Source organism: Larimichthys crocea, chromosome X, assembly GCF_000972845.2.
Source record: "Larimichthys crocea isolate SSNF chromosome X, L_crocea_2.0, whole genome shotgun sequence".
NCBI classification, from domain to species: domain Eukaryota; kingdom Metazoa; phylum Chordata; class Actinopteri; family Sciaenidae; genus Larimichthys; species Larimichthys crocea.
In genome coordinates this window covers 34343770-34365354 of record NC_040020.1, presented here as the reverse complement: position 1 = coordinate 34365354, position 21585 = coordinate 34343770, and the positions used below count along the sequence as shown (strand labels likewise).

The 21585-nt window shown below is 39.3% G+C and overlaps 1 protein-coding gene across 1 annotated transcript in view; it reads left to right on the top strand.

The window, feature by feature from the left end:
• The window catches only part of LOC104939795 (complement C3), a 23133-nt gene extending 5882 nt beyond the window's left edge, over positions 1-17251 (top strand). The window contains exons 9-43 of the mRNA XM_027282374.1: positions 1293-1413; positions 1643-1758; positions 1908-2054; positions 2607-2706; positions 2832-2923; positions 3039-3230; positions 3366-3521; positions 3803-3932; positions 4578-4646; positions 5257-5454; positions 5572-5692; positions 5771-5859; positions 5956-6095; positions 6359-6571; positions 7335-7398; positions 7495-7584; positions 7700-7906; positions 8258-8333; positions 8447-8606; positions 8707-8802; positions 9639-9789; positions 12746-12831; positions 13208-13285; positions 13402-13557; positions 13687-13749; positions 13921-14002; positions 14235-14283; positions 14435-14525; positions 14638-14727; positions 14823-14925; positions 15083-15172; positions 15777-15869; positions 15973-16056; positions 16643-16787; positions 17042-17251. Coding sequence (XP_027138175.1) covers positions 1293-1413; positions 1643-1758; positions 1908-2054; positions 2607-2706; positions 2832-2923; positions 3039-3230; positions 3366-3521; positions 3803-3932; positions 4578-4646; positions 5257-5454; positions 5572-5692; positions 5771-5859; positions 5956-6095; positions 6359-6571; positions 7335-7398; positions 7495-7584; positions 7700-7906; positions 8258-8333; positions 8447-8606; positions 8707-8802; positions 9639-9789; positions 12746-12831; positions 13208-13285; positions 13402-13557; positions 13687-13749; positions 13921-14002; positions 14235-14283; positions 14435-14525; positions 14638-14727; positions 14823-14925; positions 15083-15172; positions 15777-15869; positions 15973-16056; positions 16643-16787; positions 17042-17183 — 4080 coding nt within the window. The 3' untranslated portion in view covers positions 17184-17251. The remainder of the gene's footprint in view (positions 1-1292; positions 1414-1642; positions 1759-1907; positions 2055-2606; positions 2707-2831; positions 2924-3038; positions 3231-3365; positions 3522-3802; positions 3933-4577; positions 4647-5256; positions 5455-5571; positions 5693-5770; positions 5860-5955; positions 6096-6358; positions 6572-7334; positions 7399-7494; positions 7585-7699; positions 7907-8257; positions 8334-8446; positions 8607-8706; positions 8803-9638; positions 9790-12745; positions 12832-13207; positions 13286-13401; positions 13558-13686; positions 13750-13920; positions 14003-14234; positions 14284-14434; positions 14526-14637; positions 14728-14822; positions 14926-15082; positions 15173-15776; positions 15870-15972; positions 16057-16642; positions 16788-17041) is intronic.
• Positions 17252-21585: the final 4334 nt, after the last annotated feature.

Sequence of the window (21585 nt, the reverse complement as noted above, 5' to 3'; positions counted from 1 at the left end):
CTTTTTACCTGACACATACCCACTGACACAAAAACATTTTTTTTTTTCATTTTTCAGTGCTGCCCAGTTTTGAGGTGAAACATGATACCTGTGACCCCCTTTTTCTATGTGGACAGTAAGAGCTCTCTATCAACATCAAAGCTGAGTATGTGAAGATTTTTCTTTTGTGGCTTGAGAGATCAGTTTTAATTGGAGAACAGAAAAAAAAGGCTCTTGTTAGTCATTTGTTGTTGTTTTTGTTGTTGTTGTTTTTATCTTCTAATATCCTAATTTCACTGTAATAATTGAGGTAGAGACAACTTTTTGATGGTCTTTGTCCTGTTTCAGAATCTGCATTTTTACTCTCATCTCACTATCGAACAAAGAAGATTTAATTTAAGATTACCACTGCAGGTATCATGAAATTGTTTTATTTATTGACATCATTACTGTGATTGGATGTGAAACTTCCTGCTTCAAATTTATCTACAACTTGACCAATTCCTGGTTACATTTTGTTTTCTTTCTTGCCCACCTTAACTAACACTCCACAAAGTAAATGTTGGAGACAGGACAAGAATCTGTAGCTGCCTGGAAGGGGAGAGAGTCAAATCTTTTGCAAGAAAATGTGGCTACCTTAAACCACAAACAGTTCATCTGCAAAAAATGCATCAGGAGAAAACATCAGTATATAACGTCACAAATGCAACAGTTACTGGGGTGGCGGGACTATGTGAGCAATCTGTTAGTATTAGCTACATATGTATTTGTTAACTGTATAGTGCCTTGGCCAACACCTTGCTTTTGGCTTGGTCTCCCTCTGTCTTGGTCATGACTTGGTCCCGGGCTTGACTACAACGCTGCCTGATATACTTCATTGTGGGCTTAACATGTTCTTTTCTTGTGGGTTTAGATATCTATTTGGTAAAGAGGTGGTGGGATGGCCTTCGTTGTATTTGGGGTTCTGAAAGACAGTCGAAAAAAGAGCTTTCCAAGTTCTCTTCAGAGAGTGCTGGTAGTGGCTTATTTACTCTGTTACTGATTTCGGTCTATATCTATACTTTTTATATCTATATATTAGATTATATATATATATATATATATATTATATATTTATATATATATATATTATATATTATATAAATAAACACACACACACACACACAATATGGGCTCTCCTGTTGTATTATGTATTCACTATTTAATTCAGGTGAAATGCAGGATTTACACATTGAATAAAATACCTACAACTGTTATATTATTGTACTATTGCAGTGTATTTTAAGGTGCATTTTTGTATTATATCACTTAAGATCAATAGAGGTACTGGGATCGTCACTCTGAAGAGAGAGCACATCACGCAAACCTTTCCACACATCCTTGAACTAGTGGGGGGTTCCATATTTGTAGCTGTCAGTGTGCTGACGGAGAGCGGTAAGAGTGAATGGGTGCTTTTTACCTGTTTAGCATGTGTAATTCATACCTATTCAGCAGCTCTTAAGTAACTATCAGTATTATTAGTGTCAAAAACAAGAGGAAAATAGAATAGAGCTATGAGGTTATGTTTTGTCTGTAACAGGTAATGAAAAAGAAAGTGAACATGTAAAAAGAACTCTGTAATTAGTTTGTGTGTGAATGTGTATGTTTCTGCTTCAACGCACAGGTAGTGAAATGGTTGAGGCAGAGTTGAGAAATATCCAGATTGTCACATCACCGTACACCATCCACTTCAAGAGAACACCCAAATACTACAAACCAGCAATGACGTTTGATGTTGCGGTAAAGTACAAATGACGTACTGAAGTATATACATAGATATTAATATTAAAAATCACATGCTATGTAATACTCAACCTCAATAACTAAAACAATACAATCAATAGTGCAATGTTTTCTGATGGTTCAGCTGTTTGTGTTTCTGATGGCAGGTTGAAGTTGTAAATCCCGATGACTCTCCTGCACAAGGTGTTGCAGTAGTGGTTGATCCAGGCCAGGTGCAAGGCTTAACTGCAGCCAATGGCTTGGCAAGGCTTACCATCAATACACAGGCTGGGACTAGCAGACTGACAGTCACCGTAAGTCTGTGATTTTTTTTTTGTATCTGTTCTTGCATTATAGTTAGCATATGGTAGCCTAAATTTACATTAATTGCCAGGTGTCAGGGTATACCAAAACAGAGCTAAAAGGAGAGTGAATATTGTACTTGTATTGCATCTGTCAGGTGGAACATTGTTTCTATGAACATAGCTACAAATGAATGCTAATTTATTTTTTTTTTCATGTCTGCTAGATATGAAAGCATCTATGTAATTGATGATGTGATGTGTGATTATGCGTATGTTGATATGTGACAAACTAAGTCAGTACTGTTATTAACTGTTTACCTTACTCATCTAACTAACATTTAGTAAGTACTGAAATGAAACAGTGTAGAATATGCAGATGCAAAAACTTTGCATTTGTCAGTAATGGTCAGCATTTTGTTTAAATATGTCAAGCTATTATGTGGAAATCCTTGTCAATTCATGGCAGTGTATATTTGTTTTGAGATTGTGTGGTGTTAGGCTAAGCTGTACCAAGCAAGGCCTTGATATCATAGGATAGACTTAAAACTTTTTTTTTTACAGGCAAAGACCGATGATCCTCGTATTACACGTGAAAGGCAAGCAACAGCCACCATGGAAGCTCTCCCATATAAGACCAAAAACAACAACTACATTCACATAGGTGAGGAGCGTCCTTAAATAATGATGGTAAAAAAAAAAGTAGTGATGGTGGTGGCAGTAGCAAAGTACTGTAGCTACTAAATCTTTTCAGTGTCTAGCTCTCATTGCAACATGTCATTTTTACAGGTGTGGATACAGCCGAGCTGAAATTAGGAGACAACCTGAAAATTAACCTTAACCTCAGGCAGCAAAATCAAAACAGTGATATCACATACCTGGTGAGAATTGTTTTACACCTGTACACATGAAGAACTATTTTTGTTGCATGCCACAGATTGTGTAGTATATACACACATGTTGGATTAGTGCTAATGTATAAATCTGTGTCCACAGATAATGAGCAAAGGTCAGCTGGTGAAAAGTGAACGTTACAAGACAAGAGGGCAAATACTGATTTCCCTGATAGTTCCCATAACCAAAGAAATGCTGCCATCGTTCCGCATCATAGCCTACTTCCATACAGATGATAACGAAGTGGTAGCGGACTCTGTTTGGGTGGATGTCAAGGACTCCTGCATGGGCTCGGTGAGACACACAGCACTCACCCACACCCACAAATGGATAAAGTTATTTGTGTATTTCTAGGACATATTTTTTATGAATTAAATTGCTTTGACATATACAAAACATCTTTCTATTTATTGACCTGCTCATGTTTAGTTGAAGTTGGAATCCTTGAGGCCCGCTCCATCCTATGAACCTCGCAGGATGTTTGGTCTGAAGGTCACTGGAGATCCAGAAGCCATCGTGGGTATGGTGGCAGTTGACAAAGGCGTCTATGTCCTAAACAACAAGCACCGCCTCACCCAGAAGAAGGCAATTTATTTATTTTATTTTTTAGCTTTGAAAATATTTGAAAGGGGTTTCATTTAAAAAGCTATATATATATAAAAAAACAATGAAATACAAAAATGTTCATGTTTGTTATTCTGTTGCTTCAAACTATATCTGGTATAAATTTGTACTGCAGCAAAAACATTGTGTGAGTAAATGGCTTATCGAAACTGTAATGCAAGTTTTCAGATACTTTATTTCGGTTTAGGTTTTACACACTGTAACCCTATGCCTTGTATGTCACTGACTTCCACTTCGCTCAGGTGTGGGACATTGTCGAAAAGTACGACACAGGCTGCACACCAGGTGGAGGGAAGGACAGCATGAGTGTGTTCTATGATGCTGGGCTGTTGTTTGAGTCCAGCACTGTTTCTGGGACTCCCTACAGACAAGGTGACACTACTTTACTTTTCCTTTCTCTGATTATACCCTTCTTTAGGGTGAGGATCAAAACAATTCATTTGCGTGTCACTCCCTTAGATTTACTCAGCAAAATTACGTACTCACTTACAGGTGTGATAAATACATCTGGGTCACATGACTAATTAATAAAAGTTTAAAAGTTTTGTTCTTCTTAAAAACACAATATTACACAAAATTCATAATAATAAATATGGCATATTTATTTTACCCCTCTTTTAGATTATTATATTGTACCAATAAAATATTACTAGTTAGGAAGAGTGGTTTTAGAAGCTAGGGGTTTTCTTGTTCATCACCATCATTCAAGTGTTTTTATTTAAGTGTAAGCATCTAGAGCTAAGCCAAGACCAAAGTTACATTATACCAGACAGATAGTTTGGAAACATTGTGAAATGATTTGTTGGTGTTCAGTGTTGGGAGCAGCACAAACAAAGTTCCATTTACCACTTTGTTTTGGGGTCTTTTTTTCAAATAAAAAAGTATTTTCAAAATGTTCATCACATCAACAACAATCACAAATAAAGTCTCATATCAGTTATCCATGCAGAGATCAAGTCTAGATCCAAACCTGATGGGTTCTTTTAAAGATCTAGTCTGTGTTGTGTGTGTTTTCAGAATTGAAATGTCCAGCCCCCAGCAGGAGGAAACGTGCAACAACCATATTGGACGTCATCACCACCTTAAGTAAGAACCACAGCTTTAAACTACACAGTAACCACATATTCACTCACCTTCTGACACACAGTTGTGGCTCTCCAAAATGTTTGTATGACCATGATTCAAAAAATTGAATCCAAAATTCTTTTGAACCTACAACCGAACTAGTCTTTTTTAAATATTCATTCATTCTGAATTTGATGCATTATTAAATTTACATTTTGTACGTCCCAACATTTTGAAATTGGGGTTGTAGTTGTCAATTGTTGTCAATTTCCACTGACTTTCACAATACTCGTCTTAGTCATATGTATCAGTAGAAAGATGAAAGTGTGCTAAAACTCTTTTTACTTTATGCTTCAACTTATTGGGTCAGTCTGTTTCTTCATACTGTTATTTTTTCATACTGGATTGAGAGGAATCTCTCATTTCTTGTCCTTCAGCAGTTGTTTTTACTTCTTCCTTTTCCATTTAAGAGTTTTCCCTTATCCAAATCATGGGTCTAAAGGGCATGTAAATAAAACTGCTTGACCTAATTAGAGGAACAATTTCTATTCCTAGTTTGCCTTATTTTAGAATGCTTGTACTCCATGCCATCTTACCTGTGTTGCTCCTCCTCAACCCTCTGTCTTTCCAGCGAGTCAATATAATGACCCACTACAACGTGAGTGTTGTAAGGATGGCATGGTGGACCTCCCTCTTTCATACTCCTGCGAAGTGCGAAGTGAATACATTGAAGATGGAGCCACCTGTGTTGAGGCCTTCTTGCACTGTTGCAAAGAGATGGAAAACCAGCGGGCTGAAAATAAGGAGGAACACCTTACACTGGCTCGCAGTAAGAAACAGGGACAAGGGACTGAGAGACTGGGTGGTTACTATCCATGATCATACTGGTAGTTAAAAACATTCTCTGGCTCAATGAAAACTAATAACCTTTTTAATGACGCTTTAGGTGAAGAGGATGACAAAAGTTATATGGACAGCAATGAAATTGTGACTCGCACCAAGTTCCCTGAAAGTTGGCTGTGGATGGATATCGACCTGCCTGCCTGCCCTCAACAAATACCAAACTGGTGAGTCAAGTGAAACATACAGAAATACACAAATAATTTTAATCCACCTGTAACCTCTCTATTTTTTCTTTGTTGCAGTCAAACTACATCATCTGTAAAAAGTGTTCCTTTGCAAGATTCAATCACAACCTGGCAGTTCACTGGCATTAGTTTGTCAAGAACTCACGGTAAAATCAAGTTTAGTAACACCTCTGCCGTCCCTCACACTTTTTTTTCTTTCTCTGTTTCATCACTTGCTTTTTTGTATCGCTCTCATCTTTAAGGAATCTGTGTTGGTGAGTCCTTGGAGGTCATTGTCCGGAAGGAGTTCTTCATTGATCTCAGACTGCCGTACTCTGCTGTCCGAGGAGAGCAGCTGGAAGTTAAAGCAATCCTCCACAACTACAGCCCTGATAAAATCACTGTAAGTCTGTGTCACGCTGCTTTGATGTTTCAGGCCAGAGCCTACAACACTGGACATATATACATGTTTACAGCTGCATTATTTACAATGGACCTGTCCATTCATATTGATCCTCTGGAAAACAGCATTACATGTCTTCAAATTAGGGATGCATCACTGTTAGGTGACCTAAAATAAAATTATGATTAAGTTCCTTATTATCCGCTCTATCAACCACACATGCCTCAAGCTCTTTCTCAGTTTTTTCTCATCTTCTTTTCAAGGTGCGTGTGGATCTGACTGAGGCAGAGCATGTGTGCAGTGTAGCCTCTAAACATGGAAGGTATCGTCAGGAAGTCAAGATGGGGGGCCTAACTACACTATCTGTACCCTTTATCATTATTCCGATGAAGGATGGACAATATCCCATTGAGGTCAAAGCAGCTGTTAAAGACTCATCACTCAGCGATGGAATTATGAAGATGCTGCGGGTGGTGGTAAGAAAGACACACTCCGTGTAGCAGGGTTTTCTTTATGCCATATGAAAACTGTTCTCTTATTGCAGTAAAGTGTTCAAGATGCAATAAAAAGTCCTTGTTTTAAACTTTTCATCTCCAGCTTGTAACGTTATGGTTGGAATGTAGTATGTGTGGCTACTTCCAGGCTGTTTCAACCAATTTGGGCTGATGTTCAGTTCAAATCTTTTCATGATGTGACTGCACTGTTTGGTTTAGACTGGTATAACTCAAACTTTCAGCTAAAAAGCCAAAAACAGTTCATGCTCCTACCCCACAATATTAATCAACCATTAAAATTGATTTTGGAAGCTAATAGAATTTTTGTCGAATTTCATTGAGACAATGGCCAACTGTATAGCTCTTGTATATTTTCCCTCCATGCATCATTGATTTAGTTAATTTCCCCCCTGGTCACCCATGCCTCCATGCAGTTAGTCTATGTCCTCCTGAGAGGAGATCATTTTCCTGGTTAAAACTTTGGTTAACATTGCTGTTTAGTTCAGGAGCTACTGTATATTATTGTGGTTGCAGTAATTACCATGTGGAACAAATGTGCTCATTTGATTGAACTCAATGTTCAATCAAATATTAGAAAGCGAAAAACAATAATCCATTAATAATCCAAGTGTAAAAACACAGATATCTCTCTATTCTATGAGCTGTTCATTTGTTCCACATAAACGCACAAAGATTATTCAAGCAGCTGTATATTATTTAAACCTGTCTGACTGTTGTTTTCCAGCCTGAAGGTGTACTGATTAAAGCTCCTCAGACTATAACTCTAGATCCAACTAAGAAAGGTGTAGGTGAGTTTACACATTAAAGGTTACATTGTGTAGGAATCTAGTAATATGTATTCATCACTTGAAAACTGATCCTGCAATTTGCATTTCTCCCTGTAGATGGTGTACAAAAAGAAACTCTCAACAGTGGAATTCCTAAGAAAGATGTGGTCCCAAACACACCTTCCAGCACAAGAATCTCTGTAACAGGTGAGCTATAATGTTATATATAGGCATGTTATGTGATACAGGGCCTGTACAATGAGCTCTGCATTGGTGTAAAAATGTTGGTTTGTCTTTTTCTCTGATGCGTGTGTGCATGCAGGGAGAGAACAAGTAGCTGGGCTGGTAGAGAACGCCATTAGTGGGAACTCTATGGGTACTCTGATCTATCAGCCCTCAGGCTGTGGAGAGCAGACCATGATCCACACGACCCTGCCCGTCATTGCAACTACATATTTGGACAAAACCAACCAGTGGGAAACTGTTGGCTTTCAGAAACGTAACGAAGCCCTCCAACACATCAAGACCGGTAGGCTCACACACATGTATTTATTAGCACAGATACCAGAAAGCTTATTGATGGCACTATGTTTGGGATTGTAAAGTTTCTGACAGAGTGATAGACAGCAGGGCACTCTACAGCTGCCCCAGAGGTCCATGCGCGGAACATTGAGAATAAATGGTCTGAATGCAACATATAGACTACAGAAGTTTTCTCTAGGACTGTCTTATACAGACAAATATGTTACCAGAATAGTTTGAAAGGTATGATCACAAAAAAATGTAACAGATTTCCTTAAACTGGTATTCAAGAGATTACGATCCAGCAGAGAGATGAAGGGTGGTCAGTAAAAAGGTTGTGTGTTTTGTTTGTGTCCAGGCTACACAAGAATGTTTACCTTCCGTAAAGGTGATGGGTCTTTTGCTGCGTATCCCACGCACCAAAGTAGCAGCTGGTGAGGCATCCAAACATGCATGATCAGAAACATTGGCACACCCTCCTCTAACCTAAAAAGAGATTATGACTATGGGTGGATTTTCCTCTCCTCTCTCCTCTCCTCTCCAACAGGCTGACAGCCTATGTTGCCAAGGTATTTGCCATGGCCAGCAGTTTGGTGGCAGTGCAGTCCAACACCATCTGTGACGCTGTTAAGTTTCTGATTCTTAAAGCACAGCAGCCTGACGGTGTTTTTAAAGAGGTTGGAAAGGTGTACCACGGAGAAATGATTGTGAGTTAATTTATTTCATTAACATCAAAACTTCATATCGACGTTAACAAAATAACAAGCTTAAAGCAATTACATGTCATGTTTGTGTGTGCATGTGTAGGGTGACGTGCGGGGCACAGATTCAGATGCCTCCATGACGGCCTTCTGTCTCATTGCCATGCAGGAGTCACGCACACTATGTGCTGCCACTGTTAACGTGAGTACCTCACCTTGATAAAATGTTTTTATACTTATGATGCTTAACAAAGATTTCTGAAACAACTCACCATTTGCTAACCCTCGCCCCCATTAGTTACTCTTGTTGACAGAGGGAGACTCAACCTGGCATGCATAAGCTAACATTAGCTGTTGGATTGCAATGTAGTAGTTTGTGGTTGTATATAATAGGCAGTCTACAAGAAGGAAAATGTTATCAGATGTATTTCATTCAAATTTAGATTTCGGTATTACACAATAGGGCTATCTTTGGTAATGTTTGCTGGAGTACCTGCCACACAACTGGGAAACACTATACAGTCAATGTGCTTGTCATGAACATAACCTGTAGCCCTTCAAGTTAGTTAATGTTGTTGAGATATAATGTGTAATAAGGTAATGATGTGCAATTTGGACTTGAAAGTGACTAGTTAACTAGGTAAATAGTTAAACAGACATGGAAATGATTAAAGTTTATATTAAAGCAGATAAATACGCACATGATCCATTACTTACAGTTATGCTCTTGTGTTTTAGTTTAAGGAAGGCTTAATAAACTCTCCAACAAGCACACTGCTTCAGCAGGTGGAGCAATCCAAAGCTTGATAGGCCTGGTTACTGGTGGTCACAGGTCAATGTTAGCTCATTGCAGAAAGGCATCAGGTGTCAGCTCACCAGATTCTATGATGTTCCTGAATAGAAGTGGATATTTTAATATACTGTAATAATTGTAGTTATCTGACCCATGTGACAGCTTTTTATATTCATACTGAAATCCCTGCTATCCGTCTGATCCATTATTCTCCTTTCTCCTTCCTGTCTCGTCTTTCTGTCCAGAGTTTACCAAACAGCATAGACAAAGCAGTGGCCTACCTGGAGAGGCGTCTGCCCAGCCTCACCAACCCATACGCTGTTGCCGTGACATCATACGCTCTGGCCAATGAAAACAAACTGAACCGGGAGATCCTTTACAGATTCGCTTCCCCAGGTGTCGTCACACAGTAAAACTCTTCTCTCAGATATTTTTATTGAATTTTACATGTATCACGTCATACATACATGTTCATACATTGTACGTTTTTTAGAGTGATCCAACATCAACACAAACATAAACATCCCTCCCCTCCCACTAGCCACACCTACAAACCATGATTCCTGAGTATTATTCCCGAAGTGTTACAGGGAACTGCTGATAGTCAAGAATTGAGTTGTGAGATAAATAAGTAATAAAAATAAAATAGCTAAACAAACAAACAGGATGAACAACTAAATAAAGGTGAAAAAGTAGGAGCAATAAGCAGGAGTATTTAGACATTGACTGATACAGACTCTGAAACTGACAAAAACGGACAAAGAAACAAAACAAAGGAAACAGGGGCAGATATTTCAATTTGACTTAAGGTTCTCAAAGTATTTCAAGAAAGGTCCCCACACCTTTTGAAACTTCTTGCTTGGGTCACAAACTGAGTAACGGATCTTTTCGAGGTCTAGACAGGACATGATGTCCCTTAACCACTGAGCGTGTGTGGGCAGGGCAGCATCCCTCCATCTCAATAGAATTGCATGCCTAGCCAAAAGCGAGGCAAAGGACAGTGTACGGCTTTTGGTTGCAGTGAGGCGCATGTCATCCTCACTGGTGGTGCAGAAAAGGGCAATCAGTGGGTTGGGCTCTAGCTCAAGATTAAGAATAATGGACAAGGTTCGGAAAACATCTCTCCAGTATTTTTCCAGGCTTGGACAAAACATATGGATAAGCGAGGCCTCCCCTCTCTTACATTTGTCACATAAAGGATCAACGTCAGAGTACATATGCGATAATGGCAGTGACGTGCACAGAGAGATGTTGAATTCACCAGCCTGATAATGGAAACTCCATACATCATTTGACAGTAGAAAGTTTAAATCCTGCTCCCAAGCAGTTTTAATTTTGTCCAGAGGACAATTTGTCATAAATTACTGATATTAACCCCTTGCGCATTGGATGCAGACCAAGTAACATGTCGGTGGTGGTCGCCTCAGGGAAACTAGCCATCTGAGAGCAGAGAAAGTGTCTTACCTGCAGGTATCTGAAAAAATGAGTGTATGGTAGACTAAACATTCCAGACAGTTGTGCGAATGATGCAAAACAATAACCAATGAAAAGATCTTTGACTTTCTCTATGCCCTTCCCGTGCCACACTTGGAATGCAGAATCAGATAATGAAGGTTGAAAGCAAGGGTTAGACAGAACAGGACTAAAGAGAGAGAAATCATAAAACCTGAAATGCCTCCTGAACTGAACTCACACCCTCATTGTGTACCAAACCGTCGGACTATCAGTCCATTTACCTGGGGGGAGAGGGAGCGGGGACCCAAGGAGAGCCAAAATGGAAATATTTCGAACAGAACCCAACTCCATCCTCACCTACTTTGGACAGTCAGCTCGATTGAGAAAGTGTGACCAGAAAGTAATACAATGTATATTAGCAGCCCAATAGTAAAGCACCCTGGACTTTATTTAGTCTAGGGTGCTTGCCCCTCCATATATAGGCCGATATAATTAAGTCCAATGAGTCAAAGAAAGATTTGGGAATGAAGATTGGTATAGATTGAAAGAGATACAAAAATTTAGGGATGATGTTCATTTTAACAGAGTTGATCCGGCCCACCAGGGATGTAGATAGGGGTGACCAGTGCATCAAGCACTCTTTCATGTGATTTAGTATAAAAGTTTTCTTTAAAGTGACACTTATGTTTCCTTGTAACTGTAACGCCAAGGTAGTTAAATTTGTTTTCCAAAATCTTAAAAGGGAGGCTGGTATATTTCAAAGCAAGTGCCTCCATATACACAGGAAAAAGTTGGCTCTTGTGTTGTGGCCAAATCAAGTAAGGATAGCATTACAGGTAAAGAGGTGTCTGGGTTTGATATAAACAAGTAAAAGATCATCAGCGTACAGAGACACTTTATGTTCAATTCCTTTCCTCCAAATCCCTGAAATGTCCTTGCAGCAACAAAACGCAACTGCTAGAGTCTCTATGGTCAGATCGAAAAGCAATGGGCTTAAAGGGCACCCTTGACGGGTTCCCCTATAAAGATTGAAAGGTTGAGAGTGTTGAGAAGTGGTAAGGATAGACGCAGTTGGGCATGCATATAATACGGCCACAGTCACTAAGCAGTCCTTCATGATGTGCGCGAAACATTTCGGAGGCCGTCGACATATCTCCGTGCTTCATCCACCGAGCGTAGGCACTGCCTCTCCCCGCTGGAAAGTGTGATACGAGCCGAGCAGGGTACAGTAGTGAGGGCTTGAGTCCTCGATCGTATAGGTCCGACATTACTTCCCTGTATTCGGCGCGCTGGCTCAAAACTTCTGGGCAGTAATCCTCCGCAATGCGCGGTCTCTGTCCCAGGGCTGGTTTGGGGGCCAGTGAATGGTGGGCTCTGTCGATCTACGGCGGGGCATCTCCTTCCCGAAAACCTCACACAGCAGATCAGAGAAGAATTCCGTGGGTCGCCCTCCTTCAGTAGTCTCCGCTAGTCCGAGGATGCACAGGTTTTGCTGTCTGTTCCATCCTTCCAGATCGATGACTTTAGTTGTTAGCTTGGAGTTGTTTTCAAGGAGGCTGGAGCAGGCATTTTTCAGCTCACTGACACGCTGGCTCAGGTCCTCTGAAACAAGCTCGAGAGAACTCAGACGCAGGCCATGGTCTTCTACAGTGGCCCGAACTTGATCGAATTTCGTTTCCAGCAAGCTGAAAGAGGACCTGAAGTCTGTAGCTAATGCCTCTCAGACTGGTCCAATAGCGCAGAGATAGCCTCCATGGTTAAAACATCGCACATCCATGAATAATCACTATAATAAGTTTAAAAGAGCTGACCAACACATGTCCTGCTTAGTACATCTTGCATACCAATCTTCAATCTTAAATAAAATCTAAAATAAAATCTCTCTCTCTCTCTCCAGCGTTGTCCCACTGGCCAGTACCTAAAGGACGTGTTTACACACTGGAGGCCACAGCTTATGCTCTTCTTGCTCTGGTCAGAACCAAGGTGAGCATGTCCCACTTGTGTTTCACCAGAATTTTTTGCTCAAGAAAACATACAACAGAGTCACCATTAATGTCACTTTATTAAATGGAGGTTTTCTACACCTTAAATATAAAATATATTTATATACAGTATATATAAAACATCCAAAAAGAAAGAAAGAAAGACACTAAATTTATCACAATTTTTTCAGTTATTTTTTGTTACTCAGACCCTTGGGGCCACTTTCCTGAACAAAAAAAGTGTGTTTTTGTGAATGATGAATAATAAATTAAGATGAGAAAAATTATGAAACATGGCACTCTCTCTCTATAATTAAGTTGAAATTAATTAAATCACTTGATAATTTGTCTCTCCATTCTGTTCTTTTGTTATTAAGGCCTATGAAGATGCCAGACCCATTGTCAGATGGTTCACCCAACAGCAGAAGGTGGGCGGAGGCTATGGATCAACTCAGGTAACACAAACCCCTCTCTACATCTTCATACAGTTATGTTCCTCCAACTGTTTTTTCTTTATAATTCATCTGGGCTTTTTTTTTGTTTTTTGTTCTCCCACCCTTTTTCTCACCAGGCTACCATAATGGTGTACCAAGCTGTAGCAGAGTACTGGGCCAATGCTAAAGAACCAGAGTATGATCTAAATGTGGACATACAGTTGCCAGGCAGGTCAAGGCCGGACAAGTATCATTTCAACAGAGAGAACAGCTACGGCACGAGAACATCTAAAGTGAGAACACACGCTGTTTCACACAAATAAACACTCTGCCTTAGTAATATGATTGTTTGTTCTGCTGATCACTGTGTGTGTGTGTGTGCGTGCGTGTGTGTGTGTGTGTGCATATTTAAATTCCCACAGATCAAAGATATAAACCAGGATGTGGACGTGATTGCCAGGGGCACAGGAGAAGCAACGGTGACAGTAAGTCAGTTCTTTATTTTTTTCTTCTGAGTTTTAGCTCTGTTATTCATTGATGTGTCTTTTTTAAATCGCAGATGAGGCTGAAGACTTTTCTTTACCTTGTGTGGACTATATTTTTCAGATGCCTGTTAGCTTATCACATATTAAGATGCACTTTTATCCGTGTGACAGATGGTATCGCTGTATTACGCTCTGCCTAAAGAAAAGGAAAGTGACTGTCAGAATTTTAACTTGTCAGTGCAGCTCATCCCAGGTAATTTGTCTTTCTTTTTTTTTCTTCTTTTGCCATTTTATCTGTTTTTCTGCTTGTTTTGGTCTGTTTTGTTTTCTTATCTGCTCATCTGTACAGTATTTCGTGCAGTCTCTCCATCTTTCTGCCAAGCTGTACAGTATTTCGTGCAGTCTCTCCATCTTTCTGCCAAGTATTTTTATTTTATGAGAAGAACCAACAAACTGGATGTTCATCAAATGTTTTGCTCCTGCAGATAAAATGGATGAGAATGAGAAGATATATAAGCTGAAAATCGAGGTTTTGTGAGTACAATCATGAAGTCATACTGACAAGCTTCACACACAACATTTCCGAACAAGCTATGGTCCTTGTATGCCCCCCCCCCCCTTTATAAGAAAAAAATGATGGTATAAACCTTTTTCATTTTAATTATTTTGTCAATTTTCTGTTCAGGTATAAGAACAAGGAGCATGATGCAACCATGTCAATCTTGGATATTGGCTTATTAACCGGTTTCACTGCTGATACAAAGGACCTGGACAGAGTAAGAACTTTACACACATCCACATTCAGTTAAAAAGTCAGAGTTTATGGTTACGAGAAACAAGATGTGTTTTATGGTGGTTTAGCTGTCTGATTAGTGTGTCTGTGTGTAGTTGGCCAAAGGACGTGCCCGCACCATTTCAAAATATGAGATGGACACAGCCTTGTCAGAAAGAGGCTCACTCATCATCTACCTGGACAAGGTTAGACCTCATTCTTTCTTCCTATCCATTTTTCCCTCTGCCTTCTTCTTTGGTTCTTCATGTCAGTCTCACTTTTCCTTTATGTCTCTCCACAGGTTTCTCACAGACGACCAGAAGAGATCACATTTAGGGTCCGCCAGACGATGAAAGTGGGCGTCTTACAACCAGCTGCTGTGTCTGTCTATGAATACTATGAACGTAAGCTTCATGGACCTTAAGTTTCAAGATTTTCTCTTTGCTTCCAAAAAAAGAGTAGATAACACAAGGCAGTGTTACATTTTTAAGTGTTGTCATGTACATTTCTTTATATTGCAATTAGCACAAAATCTTTTTCAAACGTTTTTTTCCATTGCAGAAACACCTTGTGTAAAATTCTACCATCCAGAGAGGAGAAGTGGAGAGCTAATGCGGCTCTGTAGAAATGATGAGTGCACATGTGCTGAAGGTAAAGTCTGATGTCTAAGTGACAATCTAATCTGGTTTATCTGAATTCGGTAATTTGATACATCTACAATTCTTGAATGAACACCAATATAATACACCAACACAATGCTAACATTGTGCTTCATAGAGGTAAAGCATTGATCAGACATTTATCATCGGCCAATCATCCGCATTGTCCATAAACTGCAGCAGTTTATTTATTGTACCTCAGTAAAGTACTTTTGGCTAAAAGAAGATAAAAACAAGTTGAAGAGTTTATCCTTCAGAGGACAATACACAACCAATATACGATGTTCTCAGGCTGAGTGGTACACCTTGTGAAGGGTAAACTAATCTTCATTTATGTTATAACACCAGTAAAATGCCTGTTTAAGATCTGGAGAAGGTTGCGGCATAATCATCAAAACTTTGTTTCAGAGGCATCAAGCACCTGTTGGATCCTCTAAGATCAGAGCAGGAGATAGAGCTAAAGAATAACTCACTAGCATACTAAAATTGTCACTTAGATACAACTGCTCTCATCCACACAGTACATACATCCACCTGTGCTCATTTAATCATATCATCAATTGTCTATTTACTTTGTGCCCATTGTGTACTTCTAGAGAACTGCAGTATGCAGAAGAAGGGCAACATCGACAATCGTCTGCGCACAGAGAAGTCATGTGAGACGACTCCGACCAGCAAAATAGATTTTGGTAAGAGAGCGTAAATGAATTTGGCGTATATGTTTGTGTGAGAAAGAGATTGAGAGAATAAGTAATCATGGGAGCTTACAATCTGCAACTTTTCTGTCCTCAGTGTACAAAGTGGGTCTGGAAAACTTTGAAGACGGATTGTCCACCGACATCTACACAATGCGGGTACTGGAAGTTATCAAAGAAGGTAGGTATTTATCTTGAACTACCTTAATTTTACTATCCCTTGATGTTTCTGTGGTGCCTTAAAGGAAAAGAGCACTGCTGTTTCTGAAATTCTATGAGCACTTAACATCTCAATGATTCACTCGCCTGCCTGAGTTAGATGAAAACACAAATAGCAAATTGAATTTTTTTTATACTTTTTATATGGATTAATAATGATACTAAAATAAAGATTTGATATGCTGGTAAGTGGACTACTATAAGTTAGCCTGCTGTAGCTTCATTGCTTAGGGGTGTGCTATATCATGTTGGTCAAAATAATACCAATATAAATTTCACTTTCTGCACAGCAGCAGCAGACATGGCTGAAAATTAACATACAGTAACATTGCTACTGGCTCCAGGAGTAGGTTCTAACTTCCATCATGTGGAAGTCGTTTGGTTACAAAAGATCAGATGTACAACAAACCACAATAATATGTAAAGTGGATAAAGGAGAGCTCAAAGCAATTTTGGAAATATGTAAGAATACAACAGTCATGTTTTGTACTACACATTCAGCTATGCATTGAATCATTTCTCTTTCTTTTCCTATATTCTAATTACAGGAAGTTATGATGTGGGTCCTCAGGGCAAACTGCGCACATTCCTCAGTTATCCACACTGCAGGGAATCTTTAGATCTGGTAAAAGGCAAACACTACCTTATCATGGGGACATCCAAAGATATTCACAGAGATGACGAAAATAATTCGTAAGTTTCTTCTTTGAGTGAATGTTCTTTTTTAATTATTACTTACTATTTAACTGTTGCACTCTTTTCTAAACTAAGTTTTTCCTTATACTTTAGTCTGTGTGTTATTGTTGCTGTCTATTAGTAGTAATTTGTAATTTGATGTACAGTTTTTTGTGGCAGAAAGGAATCCATGCTCTTTCATATGTCCCAGGGTGTTGCACATAGCTGGCCACATAAGGACCCCAATATATTTAACACTTTGTTCTCCTCAGGTTTCAGTATGTACTCGGTGAGAGAACCTGGATCGAGTACTGGCCCACAAATGCAGAGTGTCAAATTGAGGAACACAGACACACCTGTGTGGGCCTGGAGGAGATGCAACAGCAGTATGCACTCTTTGGATGTGGACAGTAGACAAACTTGTGAAAGTAAAATGTAGTTCTAAAATTGTTTTTATTTTGCATAATTCTAATTATGTAAAACTTTAATTGCTGAGACATGAGGGCAGCCAAAGTTACACATTGATTCAAATATAATGGTCTTACTCTCATTGTCACACCGCGGTGAGGTCAAGTTGGGTTTTTGTTCTGTCTCGTCATTTCCTGTTTTATTTTGATATTTACCTGCCCTCTCGTTTCAGGTCACTTGCCCTTCCTCATGTGTCACCGGTCTGATTGTCTTCCCCGCCCTGATTGTTTCCACCTGTTCCCCATTACCCTCTGTATATATTGTCTGCGTCTCCCTTTGTCTTGTGCCAAAGTGTTTCGTCCCAGGATCAATCACCAAAGCCTTGTTTCTTGTCCGTCCGTAGCCATAGCGTTGTTGCTCGAGTGTTCTTTTGTCTTTTCCTCGATTGAGTGATTTTTGTTGTTGTAATTTTCTTAGTATAGCCATTTGTTTCTTAGTGCTTAGTATAGTTGTTTTTTCAGCCTCCCTAGGAGAGATTTTCAGTTAATGTTTTGCAGCCTTTTGACTTTCCTCGTTGTGAGAGATTTTGATTTTGATAATTCTTATAAAGCAGTTTAGAGTTTTTTTCCTCCTTTGGAGTGATTTTTGTTTTCCATAGTTTAGGCCTGTTTCCATAGCCTGTCATAGCCTCACTCTGTCGGGATTTTCTTATTTCAATAAATAAGCTCATTGACACCTCTGAGTCCTGTTTGAGTCCGGCCTGACACTCATTGTCTTTGTCTTCTATATAAATGAACTTGTGGTTAATGAAGACATAATGACCACTGTAATGTTGACTATTGTATAATGATCTTTTGTGAGTTCAAGTAGAAGTTCAATAAAGTTTGATAATGTTTAGGTCGGTGGAGGGATTCCAACAACAATGGGGAATTATTTTTTTTCAAATATGCTGTGATTCAGATTATATGACTGATTATATAGATCAATTAATGAAACTGTTAATATTAAATGGAACATTTAGAGCAGTTATAAAACCACTAAAAAAATAAATATGTACGTGAAATGAAGTCTATACTGTATAAGTGCATAAATAGAAATCTATGTAAAAATACAGAAATAAATGTAATTTTACTTTACACTTTTTGTCCTTCATATGTAGCATGTGCAAATGCCTCACATGCATAACAAATTTATCAATTCATCACTCCTGATTCAGGAACAAACAGACAAAAATATTAAATGCATACAACATAAAATAGTTGGCATGCTGTGTAAAATGTAAATAGAAACAAAATGTGATAATCTAAAATATTTTTTAGAAAATGATATGCCCATCAGGGACGGACTGGCAATCTGGCATACCGTGCATTTGCCCGGTGGGCCGACGTGCTATTTGGGCCGACAAGTCCCGATATATATATTTAACGAGTAGATCACACACCCCAAACACACTCTTGGGCTTAGCGATGGGCAATGTGGGCCGCGCAGGAGCGGGGGGGCTGGTTATGCTCGGGCGCATCTATGTTGTGGGCTGCTCTGGTCCAAAATGCCAGGGCCGATTTTTTTGTCCCAGTCTGCCCATGATGCCCATTCTGAATTTGAATGCAACACTTTTCATAAGAGTGGCAACAAATGACTAGAAAAGTTGTGAAATGCTAAAAGAAAAAACCTGGTGGAACATCTCACAATTAATAACATGATTGGGTATAAAAAGAACATTTCAGAGGTGTTGAGGGGTTTACCACTGTGTGAAAGACGGCTGCTGGCAAATAGTGGAACAATTTATGGAAAATGTTTTATCAATGTTAAATTGAAGAATGCACACAGCCAGCTCAGCTATAAAGAACTCGGCTAATCAAGTTTTATCTTCACCTCGAGTTGTCATATCACAATACGAAGGAGCGCTTCATGGAGGTTTTAAAAATGATTTGCGGATAAGCTAAGCCTCACACAAACAAGAAGTGTGAATTTCAACATCTTTATTTTAGTTAGATTTTATCTTGTGCACACAAGATAAGAAATTTTACCTTTTTGGGACTTTAGGGGCTACGTAGAATTGGCATAATTTAATTAATGGTATCTATTTTTATTCTGTTGCTTAATCTAAAAATGGACAAAAACCAAGTCCCAACCTCTGGTGCTGGGAAATGAAGCCAATGCAGAAGTGCTAAAAACTTTAATACCTCGAGTGGCTGCTTGAGAGAGGCTGCAGAAATGAGACAACCGGCCGTATTAAAATGCCCAATTTCACAGCAGGATTAAACATGTTTACAGCCTGATTTAGGCCACTAAATAAACTGTGGGGGCGTGGCGTTGAATTTTTTTTGTAACTCACTCATTCAGATGATATTAAGGCTCGAAGTTACGCATAATTAACAGCATGACCACTTGATTGGCAGGTAAGTGCCATCACAGATTGCTTATTGGAGCACCCAGGCATCATTCAACCACCTCAGGTCCATGCATAATGTACTTCTTTGCTAATATTTAGGTAAGAGAAGATGCAACATGCAGCATATTTTTGGCGCTTTGGATACCTACAGGTGATGTCACTCTGGCTCTGTCCATTCTTTTACTTTAATTGGCAAAGATGTGGTCTTCTGTGGACCCGATGTGGTCTTAATGGGACCTGGGGGTTCAGACTGGGACAAAAAAAAAAAAATCGGCCCTGGCATTTTGGACTAGACCGGCCCACAATATTTGATAACACACCTTTTCAGTCTTTACAGTGCACACTGTGCAAGTCTTTAAAAACACATACCTTGAGCCATGCAATGACTTAACAGGGATCTGGTGGACACATTAATACTTCCAAACTTGTATTTATTAACACTATAAATATACACTGCACCACTCAATCACAGTAATGAATCTGAAGGCAGCATCATCCTATTGGGTGTGCACTGTGTTTCAGGGGGAAAGAAAAGAGAAAGAATAGTGATGGAAATGATGGATCAGATCAAGAGTGATACTCAATAAATTGTGAACTTACCCAGTCGAAAGGATGAATAAAGCTGAACACCTGAATGAACTCTGAACTGGTCAAGTCTGTATAACACTAGCAATGAACAAAATTATGTCATTTTAAAAAGTGTTATTTTCTTTCATTGTAGGCTAACTTACATTGTCTTTAGCCACCTAGCTCATAAAAACAGCCCATTTTTTGCCCAGGCCTAATAGGAGCTTACCCTAGGACTACTAGTTGAACAAAGAAATTGAGATGCTAACTTTTCACTCACATTTTTGGTGAGTGGTGGTGGCCTTAAAATTGCCTAGGCTAGATTACTGGAATGTACACGATTCCAGTACAGCTGCATTCTGTCGCGGAAATTCGTAAAGACTGAAAACACGTCAGTATTAAATGAGAACTTTTTTCTTGGCCAAGGAGAGACAACAGTACGAGTACAACAGTCGCAAGTTCTCTCTGCTGCTAATACATTTTACTGCTACTTTTGTAGACATTCTCCCCCTCCCTCTCCTCTGAGGTCATAAAAGAGAGAGCTCTAATTGCATTAGGGGGTTTACCCTCGTAAATATCTGCTCTACTCCCCTTCTACACCGTGGCTGGTACCAACATCTCCGGGACAGAGGAAATGTCAAAACTCACACCTATATTAACCCATCAGGAGGCAGTCTCCTAAATAGGACAAAGTTCATACAAAGTTAAACACAAAAATATAATTGTAAAATAAAGGTTACAAAGAATTTTGCCTGTTAAATAGACGCTTACTATTTTTGTGCAGGATAGACCCTGCTGTGCGATTACAAAACTATTATAAAGAAAAATAAAAAGGGAAGAAATCATTATTTACATCTCATCCTCCGACGAAGCTGGGAACCATATCACTAACACGGGAATGGATCTTCCTTTCAACAAAGTTCAGCCTGTGACAAGGTGCATACTGACCAGTACTGTCTCGCCTATCCAACGATGCATCAAGGCTTTCATACAGGTCAGAGTGCCTGTACAAAGAATAATATTAATCCTAGGGTGATAAGTACAGGTATCAAAAGTTGGAAACCATCACCCCAGGGTCCAATCTAGCGATCAACCATGCATTAAAGGAAGTTCCTCCGGAGCAGAGGGCCCAAACTCATCTCGATCTTCTCAAGTGCATGATAACAGATGTTTATTGTCATTATTATCAGGATTTAAGTCACACATGCATCACCAGTCAAATCGAGGGTTACACACAAACCACCAGTACGGGCAGTAAAATCGAGGGCCATCTCATGTTTCAGCAAAGTCATGCGATGAGATCGTTGAGTGGTTGAAAAAAATCTAAGCCATTTATGGTCTGATTAGCAACAAAGACATGGAAAAAGTGACCTTATCCATGTGGTCTGCCAAAACGTCACACCCTACCAGGGAAAAAAATCAAAAATGCAATCACAAAAGAAAACACAG